Source organism: Scatophagus argus, chromosome 5 (genome assembly GCF_020382885.2).
Source record: "Scatophagus argus isolate fScaArg1 chromosome 5, fScaArg1.pri, whole genome shotgun sequence".
NCBI classification, from domain to species: Eukaryota; Metazoa; Chordata; class Actinopteri; family Scatophagidae; genus Scatophagus; species Scatophagus argus.
Genome location: NC_058497.1, coordinates 12,481,716 through 12,503,324, shown reverse-complemented (window position 1 = coordinate 12,503,324; position 21,609 = coordinate 12,481,716). Strand labels below are relative to the sequence as shown.

Here is a 21,609-nt window from a genome sequence, read left to right as displayed (position 1 = left end):
TTCAGGACAGTGTTCTGTGTAGTGCTGTGCTCCTAACATTGTCCATTTGTCTCAAAATAGAAAGGCCTTGCCAAGCATTTTTGGCTTGCTCTCTTGCTCCTCTCTTCTACTTTCTCTCTCTCTCTCTCTATCTCTGTCTTTCCTCTTCCTCTCTTTACCTTCCCTCCCTTCTCCTCTCTTTCCCTCACCCTCTCCTCTGCGTCCTCTCTCTAACTCACTCCTTTCATTTTCCTCTTCCGCCTCTTGTTTGTTCTTTCTTTCAGTTTTTGTTCTTGATCCGCTTTTCAATATTTTTGCACTCTCTGTAATGCTCTCCTGTCTTGTCTCTCCTCACTTCATGTTGGTATAAAGGAGAGTTATAGAAATATTCAACACTTCAGCATGATAAATGCTGTTCAGTGAGTGCTCTCAGCTCCAGCCAATGTTGCACTGTTATGCAAACTAGCATGAGAGCTGCGAGAGAGAACCGAGAGAAAATGTTTAGTGAGAGTGAGCTGGAGAGAGTGATCCAGGGACACAGAGAGAAATATACAGAGGAGTGAGATGTCAAGAGAGAAACACATATAGAAACCTCACAGATGTTTTCATCCATACTAAAGCTTTAATTTCAGGCCATGGTTTTCTGTTCACAATCATTTTAGAAACTAGTATCTAGTATGCAAGCTCACATCTACTCTCTGAATGAAGGATTGATATTATTACTGTTAAATGACAAAGCTGAATTGTGATTAATGTTTCTGTATGTTATATGGGCTCAAATCCATTTACATGTAACAGCAGTATCTGAGCGTTTTGAATTCATAAATGGTCAGGGGCTTGTCAGGTCAACAAGAAATGGGTGCTTTTTCATGGCTACATCCATTCTTCTTGCATATGCTCATCTTGCAGTTGCCAGCACTTCCATTGAACTAACAATGTAACCTATGATTAGCTTCATTATTTATACATTGGCTGGTTATTATTTTCAAGAGGTGGGAAGCAGCATATGAGTAGCGTTTTCTGACATTCGACCAGTGGATTAATTGCCTAATTGCTTTGGCACTAACAACCATAAAATGACTTTTCCATCTGAGAAAAGTCGTTTGATTATGATTGTCATTTTGGAATGCAGTGGTTTGTAGGCGGGCGGCACGGTGGCACAGTGGCAAACACTCACAGCAAGAGAGTTCCAGGTTCGAGTCCATGTGTCTGCGCTGCAATTGACTGCCGACCAATCCAGGGGGTATCCCGCCTCCTGCACGTAGTCAGCAGGGATAGGCTCCAGCCCCCCTGTGACCCTGCAGGGGGTATCTAAAATGGATGGATGGATGGATGGTTTGTAGGCCACAGTTGTTTGCTGAATAACAAAACCACCTCTGTAATGCAACAGCATAACAATATCCTGCAATGTGACCATAAAGGTTAGTCAATACGTCTCAGCTTCAACAAAAAGTGAAGGTTATGACTTCCATGGCAGTAAGATATAATGCAGGATTGTTGTCTTTGACTGCATTAGTTAAAGCTAGGAGCAGCTACTAGACTGGCAACTGAGTGTAAATAAAAGAACACTGACACTTTAACAACTCCCTCCTCTCTCTCTCTCAGTCTTTCTCCATCTCTATATCCTTGTGTCAGCTTGGTCCGAGGCTAGAATGCGATTGGTCGTCTGTGCTGCTGCGCCATTTGCTCATTGGCTCACTGAGGGCCATGTGCTGTGGGATGCTGACTCATAGCGAAAAGGAGATGAAGAGTGCATGAGTGTTACTGTGTCTGTGTTTTGAGACCAAGAAATAAAGAGCAGAGTGGGCGCTGGATGCAGATCTGTTTGTGTGTGTCTGTGAGCGGTTGTCTGTTGTAGAGAGAGACACAGACAAGTGCATGGCTATCGGTAAGCAGTTTAGCTGAAAAATAGGTCACACTAGGGCACCTGCCAGCCCTCTCTGTCTTTCTCTTTCTCCTTTCTTTATCCCCCCTCCTCTGCTGTCAAGGTTTTGCCATCTAATTATAAGTTTATTTTTGTCTTTCTCTCTCTCTCTCTCTCTCTCTCTCTCTCTCTCTCTCCCTCTCCCTCTCCCTCTCCATTGTCTGTCCTTCTGTCTATCTGTGCTCTTTCTACCTCACTACCCCCATCGTCTGTTGTTGCCATGACTACCTTGCAGTGTGCTGGCATGCACAGAGTGGCGTTGGATACCTAGGTGATGAGATGCTCAAGTAGATCATTAGAAATCTGCCGGGTTCCAGTGGCTTTTGTTGGATGGATGTGTGAGTGCACTGTATGTGTGATGACTTGTTCCCAAGTGGAGGAAATCAATAGCTGGTTGAGTGACCATGAAGTGGAATGGTCAAACTGGAATGAAAGCTTTCACTCTGCCTCCAGCCATTTATAGATTCATAATTCAGCTACATTATTATATGAGCATGTTGCTGCCCTATATTGGCTACCAGCAAGCGATGGAAGCAATTACTTCTTTGATTAATTTCCATCTCACACTCTTTCTATTTTAAGATTATCATGACACTCTTTCTACTTTAAGATGATCATCACTCTGTCAGATCAGACATTAACAGTTGCACTAATACTGAAGTATGATTGCTGTGCTTCTGCGGATCAGTACAGGTACAACACATCTGGTTCAAAACAAGGTTGCTTTTGTGCTGTAGAATGAATGGCATCAGTTCAGCAGAGAGATCTAGGTTATGAACATTCAAAGCAGTGTCAGTGGATGTCGTAGTGATGCAGCTCAGGATGTGACAGGTTAGTCATTTTAGATGCCAGGTGTGCCAACGCTTTTGCTCACCTTGTATGATCTGTAAAGCCAGACAGGCATAGTGAGATCAGACTAGGATAGCAACATAACAAGCAGTTTTGTTTTTATTCATCTCCTGTTTTCTCTGTCAGTTAATCTTAATGTCTATAAAAAGTCAGAAAAAATTTGTAACATGTATGTAATGTAACATAATATCCCTGCACCCAAAGAGATGTTTTCAAATGTTTTGCTTTATACGACCAACAGTCCAAAACTCTGGTTTCAGATGCTGGACTCAGGGATTATCAAAAGAATTGTTTTGTTTTTTTTATTGACTAAACAATCAACCAAAACTTCCAGCTCTAGATCATATTTTACTGATGAGCACTCAAGCTGAATGCACTCACAAAGAAATGAGTGGTCAGAGTGGGGCCAAAACAAAAACAAACCTAAACCAAAACCAAAAATAACTAAAACAGTGACAAAAAGTCAAGTAAACACAGACTTTAAGTGAAAATACAGTAACAGCAGCTGATGAATAACTTTCAGATCAAGTGCATGTGCGTTGTCAAACACTGTTGAAACTCTTTGTACTTTTAAGATCCTGCTGCGGCTCTAATATCTGTCCCCTTCTAACTTTTTTTCTCTCTACACTCCCCTTTTACCATCTGTTTCCCGCCTTTCTTTCTTAGCTGAGGATAGGTATCCACACAGGTTCGGTGCTGGCGGGCGTGGTCGGGGTTAAAATGCCACGTTATTGCCTGTTTGGGAACAATGTTACACTGGCCAGCAAGTTTGAATCGGGGAGCCATCCCAGGTGTATCAATGTTAGTCCCACAACTTACCAGTAAGTGACAACACCAGACAAACCACAAATGCGTGTACTCTGTATACATGATCTCGTTCTTGTCGCCATGGCAATACATGCTATTTAATGGGACTTTTCTTCTCAACAGGTTGCTAAAAGATGACCGCTCTTTTTCATTTGTCCCTCGTTCACGCCTGGAGCTCCCGGAAAATTTTCCTAAAGAGATCCCAGGGACATGTTACTTCCTGGAGGCAGGGACATCTCACAGCCATGCCTCGCTCACCAGCTCTCGCTCCGCCCCTCCGGCCTCTATGAGGAAAGTCTCCTACAGCATCGGCACCATGTTTCTAAGAGAAACAAGTTTGTAGGTCCCACGCACAGACTAGGATACGCAAATATTCATTATGTGAGAGGCTGTATTTAAACCCGAGGAATACGCAGGGAACAGATCACACGAATCTTTGGATATGCAAATGAATTACGTGTGAAAACTTGGATTCAGACCTGTGGGATGGCCTGTATGACTTACACTTGCTGTCGTCATAGGTGAAAAAGAACATCATGCCCTCATCTCCACTGAGCAAAGGAGAGATGGTTCAAAAGACCTGAGGAACAGCAACTGTGCTCATCTCGCATGGACTCTTCTCCAAAGAGGTGTACTGATGGGGTCAATAAGTGGGGAAACCTTAATACTAAGCTTAATGATCTCACTGGATTCCTCAGCTTCATATGTGATTTCTAGCTCTCAGCTGTGGTCCTCCTTCCCAAACGATACCCTGGCCTGGGTCGAGAAGCAAGAGTGCTTGGAGAAAACCTGGAGAGAGACGATTTACGTGACCAGTGTTGCACTTGTTAGCAATGGAATTGCGCAAATAGAACAAATCTGCTTTCCATTAACAAAGTGGATGCAGAGGAATGAAGTTGTATGAAGTTTAGAAAATGGCACCATTGCCACAAATGTTTGCTGTAACATCATTGCCTCTTGTACAAGGAAGACCACTATTGAAGAACAATACATCTCTCCTTCCAACTGTCCCTAAATCATGTCATGCTTTGCCAAACACACTTTGAACATCTGCTGCTCATTAACATCTGTCCATCAGCCTAGGAGCAGTTGGTGGAATGGCGAGAGAGATGAGTGAGAGGCAAAAAAGGAAATAGGTTTGAGGAGGGGGCATCAAGAGACAAATGCCAAAATGCTAATACCAAGCTGATCTTAGAGCCTTTCCTGCTTCTAACCCACTGCAAACTTTAACCAACAACAATTCAGCCATTTCATTGCAGGTACATACATTTAGGACTGAAAATTATTCCCAGCTCAGTGCCTTTTTACTGCTCAAATCAGGACAAATACAAGATGGATTAATTCTAAATATTTGAAAGAAAAGAAAAAAGATAAGGTGCGCTTCATTTATCTTATTTTTAAATTTTGAAGACATTTCTGTTTCATGAACTAACATGGAAGAGTGACGGATTTGATTGAGGGAATGACATGTGCCAAAGGTTACAAACCCGTGATGTTGTAAGTCACAGCAGGCGCCTTATCCCACTGAGCCACCACAAGTCTCAACTAGTCGTGTCTTTCATTTTAAGATGGTCATGAGCTGCTGGTCAGATAAATCAAGCGCTCCTGTAAGAGTTCAAATATTGGAAATTTTTCTCTGTTTTTTGTCCGGATCAACCAATAATACACACAGTATGTACTAATAATATAGTACTATACTAACCTGTACACATAGTCACAGCATGCATGCTAGACACAGTTCACACCTACATACATAATCTTTTTTTTAATTGTTTTTCTTTTTTACTAAGTGGATATAACAGTATTTACTAGCCCCATGCTAATGTAACAACAGGATTTGAATCCATGTCTACTAGTCTGCTGACTCCAACTACTCAGTGGAAATCTCAGGCCTTCCAAATACTTTAAAAGCGTAGCTCAGTAACCCAGACCTGGGGGGAATAACTGTCAGAAGGCTTTTTTGCTGTTGTTGTTGTTTTCTGGTTTGTGTGTGTGTGTTGTTTTTTTTTTGTTTGTTTTTTTTTTAAGAAAATCTTCAGAAACTGTCATCATAAAGTGGGAAGTGAAGGGCTGAAGTTAGTGTTATTTAACAGACTTGGCACATTTGGTTACATACATTGTTTCCATTGTTGTTTTTGTTTCTTTCCATCTCTGAGATGTGACATTAGTCAGTGCAAATCATAAATCAAGTTTTATCGGTTTGAACTGATGGCTGTTCATGCCCACAGAAGAAAAAGCATAGGTTTTCACTAAATATTACTTTGTTGATGTTGATAGAAATGTTTTTATTATCCAAATAAACCCACAGAGATTTGTCAACATCACATCCATCAGCTTATTATTATTATTACAACCAAAAAAAAGCTCAGAAATAATTTAGTTTGTTTAAATTGGAATAAGTGGTGCTACCTGTGCGTGCTTACCTTTTTGAGATCATATTTTTTTTTCCAGTTGTACAACAACATCACAATATGACTTAAATTATTGTCAAATAAGTTAATGCATACATACACATGTACACAAATTTTTGACTATGGAAATCACAAAGCCCCACCTGGAATGGAAAGGCTGTTTAACTACATCTTGCCAAACGACATACCGGTTGCTGAAACTCTAAAAGATCAAACAAAAGATGACGATTGAATTCAGAGACCACCAGCACAAGCTAATTCTCCTTTTTAAGTCAAGGTTTGACTCCTGCTCTCTGTTATGCACTTTCAGTTGTTAAAGGGCAGGGCTAACACACTTTGTCAGCCCAGTGGCAGGGCTTTAACAGCAGCATGTGCTGGCTATACGTTATAAAACAAAGCTTGAAGGAAAACATCAGAAGGTTAACTTACTTACTCCTGGACGCAGAAAGTAAAGCTCGTCTGGCCGAAATTTTCAGCCACTGAAAAGCATAGCGCCCTCTAACTGAGATTAACACCAGCAAAACAAAGCAATGTGCCATATTTGAGGAAAGGATGGGAGGAGAAGAAAATACAGAAGTCAATCAGCTTTCCTTTCACCTGCCAGTGTTTGAATCCTTTTTGCCATAGATAATTCTCAAACCTGTCATCAGATTCTCTGACAGGAGTAGCACCAGAAAGCTCCAAACACACTTACATCATGTTCTATCAAGGTCCTGATCAACGTTGGCAATGGAAAGAGACATGTCTAAGAATATAACCCGATAGTCTCATCTTTTATTGTAAACAAAAATAACGGTAGCCTATTTTTAAAATGGTTTCTTCACGCTTTAAGCTTACTATGCAGTGTAGAACTAACAACGGATTAGAAAACAATAACACCTAAAGAAATCCAATCAGTTAAACACATGGCAGTGTAGTTTTTAGCCTAAAAATATTAGGAATTGTAACACAAAGAAAATATGTGTATTAACTAGGTGCGATTGTTTAGTAGGTCGACCTTGTAATCTTAAGCCTAGAGAACTTATCAAGAGTATAAATTGATTTAAAGAAAAGTGTCAACTTAAAATTTTACTTTTTTGTGGGGGGGTTTGCTACCCATAGTAGAAAGCAGCATATTGTTGTTCACATTTTATTGCTTGGTGGCAACAAAGACACAACTGTTCCTGAGACTAAAAGGTCTATAATAATCATGTTTTTTTTTTTTTGCTATTAAAGAGAACCAAAATCTGCAGCACCCACTTGAAACAAGCCTGTTTTACCCTAAAGCTGGTTCAGTACTCTAGAGAGTGGTTCACCAGGGTTTCCAAGAGCCTAACTGAACTTTCCCTCTGTGAAGAATGACAGTTTCTACTTTTGAAAATTTTAAAGAGCATAAAAATCTGTACTACTGTAATACTCTGACCTTATGTTCCCACACACCCAAAAGCAGGAACTGCATGGATACAATCACCAATGCAGAATCACAAACGCAAACAAAACAACAACATTTGACTACAAGAGGATTTAAGAAAGCGATGTTAAATTCACTGTGGCAAAACAACTCAGTGCACATTCACACACACACACCAATGCATTATATCCAGCTCTAAAAAACAGAATTTTCACAAGGGTTGCTGTTATGTAGGTGAACCACTCTTAAGTGTATTTGATAGTGGTGTTATTGAGGCAGAGGGAAGGTTTTTTCCAGGGCAGGCTCCCTGACTGACTGATATACTTAAATGCATACATGAAATAACGTATATAAGGTCTATTGTAGCATAAATGTAGTGCAGGTGTCATTTACACTCAACTTCAGGCGTGCTTGAATTCTGCATCCAAGCTAAATAAAGGACATCGGTGTTACACCCACGCAACTTGTGTCCAACGCTCATGTCTCCAAGTCTGTAAATTTTTGGCATCATATTAAATGTTTGGTCAGATCTTACAAGTCTTGCTGTTATGATGCGGGGGTGTTGCAGGTACTGGTTCTCTACAGTGTTGTTGTCATTCGTGGACCATTACACTGCAGTGCATAATGTACTGTAGGTCACTTACTCATACCCAGGCGCACAGTTACAGTGGCAATACAACCGAGCTGTACTGTAAAAGCTATGTCAAACAATCATGAACAAAAGTTGTCATAAGCCTGTGGTGAGTGTGGGAGGGTCCAGTGAGACAAAACCAAATACATTTAACAAAATTATGATCACAGCCGGTTTTCATGAATTTGAACAAAAGATCTAAGACTTGTGTCTATGGATTGTTTCTCTTAAATTTTGTTCACAAATTTGTTAAGATCTGCAGGAATGTTCACCTGCCCATTGAGAGCTGCTGCTCATTAACTTTGGCTTTGGCAGGACATTCAACCAGCCTCACTACCACAGATCATGTGGAACCACATCACTGTTGGGAGAAGTGCCAAGAAATTCAAACAAATTTGCGAAAAGAATTTGAGAGAAGTGAGCCTTTTGTTTGCAGAGAAAAAAAATTGTCGATCTTTTATTTCGATTTATAGAAATTGGTAGCAAAAATAAGTGTTGCATTTGTATTTTTGTTCATGAGTGTGTGTGTGTGTGTGTGTGTGCGTGGGAAACATGAGAATATGAGAACATACTGAGATTGTATGTCCATATACAAACATAACATAATGTAACACATAATTTGTTAACAAAAGCCTACTGTACCTGTAACAAATATGTACAATTTAGTTCTATTTAATATGACCAAACTGAAAAATGGAAATTGTAATAAAATTAATTTTTGGGGGGCTCTAATTCACAAAATGATTTGACATTATCACATTTGCACTGCTTTGTCGTGTTTTCTATTTCAGCCAGATACTTGATGTCAGTATGTGTGCCATCTAAAACCAGGCTGGTTTTCCCAACATGCCAGTGTTCCACAAAACCTTCACACCCTCAAGTAACGCCTTTTTTTGTTTCTTCAAAACTTTTTCATGGACGCTAATGTAATTTTTTTCATCACACATCAAATTTTGAATGATTACCTTAAATGATGGAATTTCTGAAACTTTTTTCTTTAACTGAATGAGCATGACACTGTCATTTTTATTGAAAGAAAAAAATAATAAAGTTGCTTAACATGTTTTTTGCAGGGCATTTTTATAAACTGTCTTGTTGCCAAGATCATCTCCACCCACACGGACTTACAGTTGTGCCTAAGCTGATGGAAAATTGGCCCCTATTTGTTTAACATGACCCGCTTTTAACAGCAGAAACAAACACAGTGGATGCTTGTCATCCATGTCCAGGCTCCTCCTAACAGATGGACATCACTCCACCAAATCTATAAGGCTTTACCCATATGAGAAAAGTAGCTTCCATAGCATTTGTTCACCAGTTTTGTTTAAAGCTAATAAGACATTTAAGAGTTCATTTCACCGGGATCTCTCTCAGACTTTGGGAGCTGCTGGTAAATGTCACGTGTCAAAAATCTGATCAGGACTTTGTACTTTGATGTCATGTTGTAAACATACAGAGCTGACCCTGGACTTAAACCCTGTTTGACCCTGTGGCTGGAATCAGGTGTGTACTCTATGTGGAAGAGGCTTGATGACAGCTGTTGGTTTCTGACTGACATTAAGGGCACATCTTCTGTCTTATATGATGTAAATAAAAAACAAAAACAAAAAATCACCAAGTATCTTTAATAAGGAAGAAAGACTGGCTGTTAGTGTGTTTACATGCATTTACACATTTGCACATGTGTGATATATGAGTGTGTGTATGTCTGTGTATGAAGTGTGTGAGCAAGTCAGTGTGAGAGAGTAAAGTATAAAAATCACAGTCACACATCTTCAAATTAGCATACATTTCTTTTTCATTCATTTCAAATGCCAGAGCATCTCATGTGCTCGAATATTTTGCTTGACTGCATGTGTACATCACTTGGATACTAAAATAGAAGATATTTCCCAAGAAAATATTTGAAATATAATCATTCAGTGGAGTAGTTATCAATGCTTCTAAAGCATGGATTTGAAGCACGTTGTTGGGCCATTCAATGTTTGTGTTTTGTGGTTAGCTTCATCTTCCTCTCTCATTATTGAGGCATGTTTTTCCCATAGGACAAATATTATTCACAACTTAAAACACTGTTCTCTAGCTCTGAGACTGATGAGCTGTCAGGTTAAGATTGTGCACAGCTGTCAGCAACATGCTTTTTAGTTGTTCTTTTCAGATGCTGAAACACAGATTTGATATGCAGTAACTGTTTTTTTAGCCACTTGACACAGAAACAAGTGAACACAACATTTAAGATGCTGTGGCATCAACCTTATTTATTGACACACTGTTAGCAAACACTTGCTTATTTACACATCTGGCAGGTAGAGTGCAACATTATCTTTAAGATGGAGTCATGTTTCTAGCCTCCTACTGAGTCCAGTATTAACGCTCTTCCTCTCTTTTATCTCTGATTTTGGTCTCCACCATCTGGCTCTCTCTCTCACCAATATCTGGCTCAGCAGATAAATGGCTCACTATGTTCACCAGCTAGTGGCTAACTGTGTCTGCCTGGTGTTTGATGCTGAGTAGGTAGTGTAGGGTGTTTTTGGGAGATTTAATCGACCAGATTCACATTTAATTGCTTTTCTCATATATCCATCTTAAATCACAGTCTTAAATCAACTGAGCTGATTTCCTTGAAACACAGTTTCTCTTGGACTATACAAAGAATTACAGTAAAAACCCTCTACACCACATCCACCCACACAGATGTTTTCACTTGTTTCCTGATTAGATTCTAGCTCCTCTCAGGACTGTGTGGGTGTGAATGGGCTGTGCTTTACTGCCATCTCCTTCAATCTCCTATTAATTCTGTTACACCTGTGAGGGTGGGACATCTTATACCTTTTATTCCTTTTTGTAAGGTAACATTCACCCATCGTCCACCTGACTGTAAGTCTAACCAGGCTGGGCAGTTGAAAACACCTGCATGTATGCATGTGTGTGTGTGCAGGCCCTTTAAATTCCAAGGAAGCAGGTTTAGCTTCATATTAGTGCTCCCTGTCAATGGACACACGATTATGTTGCTTATTTCATGAAGACCAACAAGCATCACCAGCCCAACAGGCTAGCTGGACCAACAGCAAACTTATTTTGCAGCTGAAGAGAGAGTAAAAAGCTGTTCCTCCTGCTCTCTAAAGCCCAACATCAATGACCAGTGATCACTTGTGTGTTGACATGCAGGTAAATAAGCAGCTTTACCTTAAGTTACCTTTGTTTTACTAAGCTCACTCACCTCCAATTCCCTTTGAAGCCTGCAGTACATCCACATTTCCCACACACCTCCATCCAGGATCTCATTCTGATTCTGCACTGTCTCCTCCTTTTTGACTATTTAAGTACAAACTGCCAGTGTTGGCATAAGAACACTTTGTAGTCAGTTTAATTGGTCAAAAGGTTTTTGCCAATTGACTATCAAAAACTAAAAAAAAAATACTCAGGGTCTATCTGTTTTTACCTCCAATTTCACCATAGTATATGCTTTTCGGTATGTGACCCAGTTGTCTTGTTGAGATCCTTCAGAACAGTGCCATGTGCCATAACACAGATGGTTGAAATTAATCTAGTTTTGGTTTCTTACTGCTCACTAGTCAAGATGTAGCTTTATCATTTTAAACTCACAAACCACTGGTGTGTATGTGTGTAAAAAGAGAAGAGAAACCTATAAACTAGATACCGGGTAGTATCAGTCTGACTGTTCGAGGATGCCTTCAAGCTGTGCAGATTATTTCCAGCCCATACGCAACATGCAAAATATATTGGTTGCCATGTAAATGATGTAAATGTTGGAAACCAGCAAGGTTGTCTTTTGCTCTGTTCTGTTATTTTTTTCTTCTCAGGCGGTGCACCCTTGCTGGTAAACTGGTAATAGCGTTGGTTGTAACAGTCAAGTAACACTTGAGCCAGAGCTTGCAAAATGCTCAGTGTCAATTTCAACTGTGTTGTTCATTTCCCTCACATGTATTCTCTGCTCAGTTTTATCTTCTCCTCTTTGCATTCCTCTAACCCTCCAGCCCTTCATCCATCCTTCCTCCCTTTACCCCCCCCATATATGCAAATACATTCCCATTACAGTAATTGGATCTAGAAGGTTTGAATATTTCACATGGACTATCTTCACTGCACAGGCGGGTGAGTACAGGCTGCATAATATCACACAAGCTAACATGCTAATGGAACTCACATGCACTGAAAGTATGAATGGGTGAACAAAGGTCATGTAATTTACACACTGTGCATGTCATATTAGCCAAATGAAGGAGGGCTGAGTTATGAGCTGGTGTGGGGATAGGCTGTGTGTATGTATGTGTGTGTATGTGTCAGAGCGCTCTGTATCCGAATGAATTATGCAGTTATTATTCATGGATGCATCTGTAGAGGAGATGCTCTCTGATCTCTCTGTCTCTAATGAAGAACACAGGGTGTGGTTTGGTATGTTTTCCTTTCAGCTTGACCTCGTAGGAGAATTTCTGTTGTGAGAGTGATAATGCAAATGGACACAAGTGCTATTTTGACATTGTTTTACATATTGCTGATCTCTAATATGTGCGTCCAAGAACCCAAGTCAAATGCAAGTTTGTACCACTTTTTTCCAAAACGTTTTCCAAAAGTTGTTTAATTTGCCTTAATATCTCAGGAAGACAATAGTCTATTGTTGTTCTGGACGGTCAGTTCAACATCATTTAATGTTTTGACGAAACAAAGAAACTCAAACTCCGTTAACTGGCTTTCCCCACTGCTTTCAATTCTATTTATAGTCTTCATCAATGGATGGAGCTTGCACAGTTGTCATGGAGTTCTGCAGATATGTGAGGTCAGCTGCTGTCATAAATTCATCTATAGGACTCATATGTGGGGATTGTTTCAGTACTATTTCCAGTGTTGATGAGCTTCATGCATTTAAATGAAGAGCTGTTAAATCTTGGTAAATGTTCAGTTCATGTAATCTGTCTTTTGTCTGAGTTTGCCTTTGAAATTAAAATTTTCTTAAGAATTTGTGAAGTTTGAATGCAAATCAAACTCCGCAAAAACAACATCTAGTCCAGCGCACAGTTGGCTCTGGAGCGAATTTACTGTCCACCACTGCAGATTCCTGGATTAAAGGCAGATTAATGTTCTCAGGTGGGAAGCCGGGGAGAATTCTCATCCTGTAGTCGTAAACCCAAATATCCTCCATGGAACCAAAAACATTTTTTACTAGTCACCATTACAAAAATAAATAAATAAAAAAACCACAATTATATATTTATTTAAATATTTGATTGTATTTTCTTTGTATTTTATTTTCCTGCATTGCATAATAAACATTTTTGCATTTTTACACTGCTGTACACTAATTCTAATAGAGAATACCAATTTTATTTTCATTTATTTCTTTTTTAGATTTGATAGTTTAAAAATTTTACAGTCCAAGGGGAAAATATGCATTTAAAAACAACTGGACGTTGCAGTTTTCTTCTACCTTCATCAATTTAATATGCACTGGGCTGTAAACATGCAGAAGAAGACATATGTAGTGAGTCCTCCCTGACCTTCGTCTTCATTGTGGGTCTTGTTAGATAATAAACTGTCACTCTGGAACACAGGGCGTGTCCACTCACACCCACTCCACCACCCTGCCAGCCTCTCCAGTGCCAATCTGTGTGTACCTTTAGGTACTTTAGTGGAGAGGCGTGGTCCTCAGTGATGAATTACTGCTGCCCTCTCTTTTGTTTTCTTTCATTTCTCGTCTCCCTCCATCTTTCTGTTGTACGTCACTTACCCTGCTCCCTTAGCTCTTTTATGTCACTCTCTTACTTCCAAGTCCCTCTCTAATCAGCCTGCCCGTAAATTTTGCTGTTGTTGCTGTCTTGCACTATGTTTTTTCACCCTTTGACCTGAATGCAAATAAGGAATTTAAACATTTTGATAATCTGAATTCAGACCATGGCTCACTTACGAATGAACATCTCCTAATTGACCCCCCAATCCATATTTCAGCGCTGCAGTTTTTTTTATTTACATGTTTGACATAGGTTGACTATAATTTAGCTTGAGGCAAGGTTTTTCAAACAGCAGAATTTTATTTTTAATTCTAGTGGAGTTCTCAAAGTTTCCAAAAACACCAAATATATCAGGCTAAACTAAACAAGACCTGCAGAATATTTGTGTTTGATGCAACACTTCAACCATAAATCATAAATCATCTCTGATTATTTTAATCAGTGCAAACATCATAAAGCTTCGATGACAAGTTGGAACAAGCTGACGCAGAATATATGAGACACTCCAGAGCCAAATAAAATGGTTTTAATAACCCTAAAATCACACAAAGTGAAACACTGGCTGAGCAATCTTTAGAAACAGCAGCAGGGATGACAGACAAACTGAAGCCTCACATGACTTTATCCAAAACAAGCAATAATCCACATGTTCTGCCTCGCTCTGATATTTCCACCAGGGTCACCGGAGTGGAAAAGAGATGAGCGGGATTGGAGGATTAGTGTTGATCCATGCAAATTAAAAGATCATAGAGGCAACCTCACAAGCTGTGAGAGTAGGATGCCCTTTGCTTGAATCTGCAGGTCTGCATTTGTGTCTGCATGTGAGGGAGTTTGTGACCACCCCGACACTTCCATCTCGTTGTGCTGTGTGCATTTATTGGGGCATTTGGCTTCCATTAATCTTCAGAGGATGAATAAAGTGATGCCTGCATTTGTAGGTTAGACCATGAACGTATATTTTTTTTCCTTGAATTCTCCACAGTCACCCCTATGTGAAATCCTGGTTAATCTCGAAGATCAGTGTATAATATCCTTGGGACAGCGCTTTCACCCAGTCTACAGGATTACTGGAAAACATAAACAATGATGTTGCTGCAAACATAATGTGAACTGGCCTAGAAAGTCTGGATTTTCAGTTATAATGTGGCCTAACAGAATGAAATCAGACACATGTTGTCAGAGGTTTGCATCAGTTTTCCTTTGAGATGAGTAGCTCAACACAAGTCAATTGTACTTGTGAGCATTATGGAAACAACAGAAGAGTTCTGTAAAGCTCTCTGCAATCAAAATAATTATTATCAATATTTTTATAGTAACAATCAAATCAAATCAAATCAAATGTGAAAACAATGTGACATTGTGAGATTGTGAGATCACTTGTGGTCATGAACCTACAAAAACCTGTCACCTGAATCAGGTTCAGCCACCAAACAATGTTTTGGTTCAGGCTAACTGCTCTTATAAAGAATACCCCCACTGAAATCCCGTTCTGTTCTACCTGCTCAGCAAACCAAACTGCTGACAGACACATTTAGTTACCAGCTGTACAAAACAGAGCATTTAGAAGCTAAACGTATGGATATATTCCTTCAAGAGAACAGAAACAGAGCTAAAGGAAGAGTGAAACTGGTTCTGCTTGAAGTCACTCGTCAGACACAAAAATGATTCCTAATAATAATAACTGAGAATTTTTAGATGTGTAAACAGGTTTATATGTGGCTAGCAAGTTCAACATTTCAACTTCAGTAAAATATGACATGTCAGTTTAGTTATTGCAGATTTAAGGACTGACAGAATTCAAAATATTAGTAATAACAGATTTTTTTAAATGTGGTAGATAACAAACTTCTTTTTTTAGCAAATGTGACATCTTAGTCAGCTAGCTTTGGAGGTGCTGGTAGTTAAGTTAAGCTAAGCTAAGATAAACAAATCTAAGTTTCTATGTAGGTTTTCAGTCATCTGGGTCATGGTGGGACAACGACTCACTAATGAGTCACATCCTAATGAGTCACATGATAGCAGGAGGTGTCAAGCGGCTTCAGGACCACCCTTAAGGTGACAACCCCACTGTACCTCAGACTCCCCACCAGTTTTAGAGCTGAAGAAGCCTTTCGGATGAGAGATGAAATGTCTTCAACAACCTAAAAGAAATCAGACTGCCTTTTCTTCTAGCAGTTTAAATCAAGCTAAGATAACTGTCTGATAACTGTAGCTTTATTGTACTGACATGACAGCGGTATCGATCTTCTCATCTCCACAAGATAATATATAACCGGATTTCCCAAAATGCTTTTAATTTTCTTTCGTTCTTTCTTTCTTTTTTAAATGAAGGTCATGTTGAAAAAGTTGTTCAAATGCCTGATGTTGTGAAAAATCAAATCAAAAGACAGCAAACAATATTCTCATACTAAACTCTCACTTCTACACTCCAGAGACTAACTGTGTCTAATTGTGTGTGTCTGTGTGTGTATGTCATACTTTGAAGTCAGTTCATGGCTGTTCAAAGGAACTGGCTGGACACAGATAGACAGCTGATTAAACAAAATGTACGTAACTGTGTGTGTGTGTGTGTGTGTGTGTTGTTATGAGTATGATTTAAGGATATGCTCTCAGTTCCCTCCTACTTCCTGGAACATCCTGTAACTTCATTACTGTGCTCTCATTAGATACTAATTTAGACCAATCAGATTGCTCTGTAATCTAATCATTCCGTATAAATTATAAGACAAATCTATTATTACTGCAAACATGCGGCTAATTAGAGCTGGGACACACCACCTGCTGTGTGTGTGTTTGTGTTCTTGTACATGGTTGGAGGTTTACAGAGCATTTTAGAGGGAGCTCTTCCTCACTAAGCTGGTTTGAATTGTAATTTTGAGAAAGAGAAAGCTATCACAATATATTTCACTGCTGTTCTGTGTGCAGGAGAGACGTGTGCAGGAGAGATGTGTGTGGTCTGTTCTACTCCCAGTAAATAACATGTTTCTGTAATGTGAAAGCTATGGAGGCCGCGGTCACCTTGATGCGATCACTCAGCACACAGCATTCAGGTTATTTTAATGTGCTTTGACTTACTTTTGGCTTTGACCATCATGAGAATATCAAAACGTGTGTGTGTGTCTTTGTGTGTGTGTGTGTGTGTGTGTGTGTGTGTGCACATCTAGCTTCCTGAAGAGAGAGGAAGCGAAAGAACACAGAGGTGATTGTGAGGAACAGACATGGGATTGGGCTGATGCTTGTTTAGGGAGAGATTTACGGTAAATTAGAGAATGAAGGCCTTAATTGATTTAGATGAAGTTTAGGACACAAGTGGGAAGAAGAAACATGAAGAGACTGAAAGGGAAGAACACACATACACAAATCTGTGAGGTGGGGGTACACCCTGGACTGATCGCCAGTCAGTCACAGGACAAGACAAACATCACGCTCACACCTCGGGCCAATGTAGAGTAGCCAATTAACTTCATGTGAATGTTTTTAGGATTGTGGGAGTGTGGCAATTTACTCATTTCTTTGGGACTTTGGGACTTTGGGACATGTTCACACATGGCTGAAGAGCAGACACATGACAAAATAAATCTGTTCACTGTTTGCCATTCTTCAGTTCAGGCATTAAAGGTCTTGAAAACATGAATAACACTGTGCCCTTGATCTCCTCTTGCTGTGACCACCGAAGGTTGAAAAATGACCAAAACATCAATAAATTCCCATCAGTCGGTTTCTTCATGTGGATAAATGCACGTACACACATGTTGCACACGCTCATTCTCACACGAGGATGACTGTTGTTGCAGCTGACGACGAAAGACGAATAGAACGAGTTCACAAAGGTCGGATGTCAAACAGGCCAGGGGGGGATGTTTACTGTTAAACTGTATATAAACCCTGTGCATGCTTCTGGGTGTGCAAGCATGAACGTCTCTAAGTACTACACTACTCACAATGCAGTGTGTGTGTTTATGCATGTTTGAGTGTGGCTGCATGTATGTCTCCTTCTCATGAACTTGAGGAGACGCAGACACAGGAGAGACAGGAAGGGGAGAATAGGGTGAAACAAGCAAAACATGGAGAAGAAAAAACATTCCAACCCCCCTGTTTCACTTTAATCCACTTACAATTTATGAATCTTGTGTTATTGCGTGTGTTATGTTTCTTATGTAGCAAATTTATGCTGCAATCAAACTATAAATGACAGAAAATGAATATTGAGGACTGTTCCATTACACTGTTGTCTGAATTTTACATAAATTAGACTCGTTGGAAGAGATTTTGAATTCTGAAGAGATGTATCAATTTGGCACTATTTTTTACATAGTACACAGCTGTTAAGGCTTGTATGATGTAGAAAAAAAGCTTTTTAATTGCACACTTTGTAACTGCATCTGTATAGCATTCGTCAAAGTTGTCAAGATGCCGTCTGTGCGTGCTGACATTGTGCTGCAAATCGCTGATGAACACTGTAAGCAATAAGAGGAAACGACCTTTTGTTTTCTCATGATAACAGGTTGATTATCTCGTCATCTAGAGATAACAAAGCTCATTTTCTTGAGATAAATAAATAATTGACTTGTGATCGTGAGATAACAGCATTAAAAAGAATGATTGCCCGCACAGCCGTTCTCAGCTTCTGTGTGTAACCTCACTGATGTACAACATTCGTCACCGTCTGCTGTCTGTTTTCCTGCAGGTTCGGCAAAGCTCCTGGATGTCACAAGGTCCTATTGTTTTGCAAAAACCCATTAAAACCTTTCTCTGAGACATACTGCTGTTTGGATGAGGATGATCCATCACACACCATTGTTATCTTTAGGTTAAGCAGCTGGTGAATGGTGTTTTTTTTCCATGTGGATTTACTGCATGATGCTGGAGATCTGGTGTCCGCTATAGTCACACATAATCTCAAGTACAAAAAGCTGCAAACTGTATCAGATGAAACACTAATAATGATAGTTAGTCATTCGATTGCATGAGTCCTCACACACACACACACACACACACACACACACACACACATTGTACATACTGAATAATGAAGCATTTTTAAAATGGTGAACCATTCCACACACACTGACACAAACACGTTTCTTGCATTTTTTCTCTCTTCTTGAATCTCCTTCAGTTGGTGGGTGGATGTGCACTTAAATGCTCGTGTTTGTGTGATGTTCATGTCCTTCGTCTCCTACCCCGGAGTGAGGTTTATTTTTGGGGTGAAGCATGATGGTTTGATCCCATAGGACGCTTAAACTGAGTGTGTGCGTGAGAAAGCAGGTGTGGGTGTGGCTAATTTATTCAGATTTGTTTTAGCCTGGTCTCATTCCCAGGTTGTTAAAATATGGCGTTTTTGGCACATCACTCAGGTTTTAATGCACATCCATAGCAAACACATCTATAAGAACTGAGACTTTCTCCTCTGTGGGACTAATAAAGGCCTATCTAGATGATCAGATCAACAGCGCAACGCAATGTAGTTTGAGAAAGTCCTAAGAGGGGTGGAAGTCGGGTTTGAGTGCTGAGTCATGACTTTCATCCATTAGGCAGTAGTTGTGTCATGTGTGAAAGCAAACACACTACACCTATCTTTTCCTAAACCAAACCATGTAGTTTTAGTACCCAAACACCAAAGTGGTGTTTCAGGCTTCATGTTGTGGCTTTGCAGATCAGCATCTGGATGAGACACACAAAGGGTGGGTATGTGATAACTTGGGATTATAACATGTTGGTATTTTTGTACGTATCAGCACCAATTGCTTACTAACCGCTTACAGTGCGTAGGTGAATGGATTGCTTTCTTATAGTATGTGCGCAGAATTTATGTTGTACAGTGAAGCGCAGCTGTTCGACCCGCTGCCCAGTTACTTCAGGCTCTGTAAACTGAAAAATTCCCGAGATACTACTTGACAAATTAAACCTCAAACAGTCAAGCTGTATTACCCTGAACAGCAAAAAACAGTTACACCACAAAGTCATATAAATTCACTATAAATATGCAGCATGTGACAGAGGTCTGTAACAGCACATAAGTTTTCACAGAAATACAAAAACAATTTACAGAAAGTGTCTGGAGTATAACAGTCTCAAAAAAGATGTGGCACACAAAAGGTCTGAATCGCTCAAAGAAGCACACTGACAGAAAAGACAATCCTCACTGTTCAAATATTTTTGTTGAGTCAAATCAAACTCCCTGCAAAGTAGTGCTGAGCCCACAGAGAAACAGTCTGACTGTGCAGCTCTACAGCGTCAGCTCTCAGACACTTTTGGCTCATTGCGTTGGTTTGCAGATCCATATGGTCGAGTCCTAGTGGCACTCACTGACCCCAGTGTTTAAAAAAGAGCCTACTGCATGTTACATGTGCAAGGTGAAACGCCAGACTGAATGAAAGAGAAAACAAAATTCGAATATCTAGCGAGCCATAAAAACTCTGATAACCTTAGATAAAATGGAAATGAATACTGGACTATACATGGGATGTTTTGGGAAAGAAAGGACTCGGGTCACAAGTCGCTTTGATGTTAATTATACAAAAGCATTTTTGCTATGAGTTTGTTTTTTTGTCTTTTGCCTTTTTTGTCCTCTTGGTGTTGGTTCTAAACATTACAGAAACTCAAGTTGTGGAATCTCTCAGTCACACTGGTTTTCTAACTTGATTGCTGTGATTTTCGTCGCTCCTTGTGTATCATGCAGTCACAGCAGCTAAAGAAGTCACGTATTGTCTGGGGGGGGTTAAAGGCAGCGGACCAAGACTGAGGTCTAATCCACTGTGGCAGTTCTGACTTTGCTCTGACGTCAGTGCTGTGTATGTATGTGTGTCAGTGCCTAAAGGTGAATTGATTTTGTGCACCCATGACCCGTAACTGAGTGCTCACAATCAGTGATCACTTTCAAGGGCTTTTATATCCAGCCGTCAATCAGTTTGATTAGCTCAGTTTAGGATTATTGGTGTTATTGGCAACAGGTTGAGGTGTCTGCTGGTTGTTCTCTGTGTATTTCAATCTTTCATGCTTTCAGTTTCAATTAACCTTTTGTTTCTCTTTTTCTCTCTCTTCTACATAAATTGATTTTTTTCCCCTTTTCCATCCTGTCTCCATTGCCTAAACATCAATTTCTCTCTGCATCTCCCTCTCCAAACCAGTTATTTCTGCCTGAGTAGCAGCTCCACACCACCACTTTAAGAGTCTCTATTCAAGGACTGAAAATATTTTTGAGACACTATGAAACGATTTCAGAAATAATTTTCCCACTCATGGATGACAGAATGGTTTTGGCAGCCTGAAAGTTTGCATTACTGCGTGGTGAGGGCAGTTTAGTTTGGGAATATGACCACCTCTCCTCCAAAATTGACAGCACATAGATTTAACCAAGGCAATTTCATGGAGATTTAACCAAGTCGCCTTAAATACTGACTTTTTGCCAGAGTTATCTAGTAGTAACACCACAGGAGAAGATGCTTGTGTTGAGTGACAGTCGTTTTTTCTGTCCTTCATTTAATTCTTAATATCTTCCTGTCTCAAGATCCTGACCATTTTTCTTTGATTTTAGTTATCTCACCCCTTATGTCCTTTCATGATGACCTTTTCTTGTGTTATTTTTACACGTTATTCTCTTAATTTTTAATTTATTCACCCTCCTACCACTTGCTTCTTCCTCTCTTTACTTCCCCATTTTCACCAAGGAAACTGGAGTAATTCTCCCGTCGCCCCCCCTCCCACCCCCTCCTCTCCATCATGCTCTTGTGACTGATGCTAGAGTTCTGCCTGAAGCACTGGATTGCATTTGTGCAGATGGCTGGGAACACACACACACACACACAGGCAGGCACGCATGCACGCACACAGGTTTGCATTAATACAGCTGGCTGGATGTAGGTGTCCCA

General features: G+C 39.9%; 1 protein-coding gene across 2 annotated transcripts in view; it reads left to right on the top strand.

Moving 5' to 3' along the window:
* gucy1a2 (guanylate cyclase 1, soluble, alpha 2) overlaps positions 1 to 5,883 on the top strand; it is a 35,549-nt gene extending 29,666 nt beyond the window's left edge. For both annotated transcript variants that reach the window (XM_046388823.1, XM_046388824.1), the window contains exons 8-9: positions 3,419 to 3,573; positions 3,683 to 5,883. In XM_046388823.1, the coding sequence (XP_046244779.1) occupies positions 3,419 to 3,573; positions 3,683 to 3,902 (375 nt within the window). In that variant the 3' untranslated portion in view covers positions 3,903 to 5,883. The remainder of the gene's footprint in view (positions 1 to 3,418; positions 3,574 to 3,682) is intronic.
* The last annotated feature ends 15,726 nt before the right edge of the window (positions 5,884 to 21,609 follow it).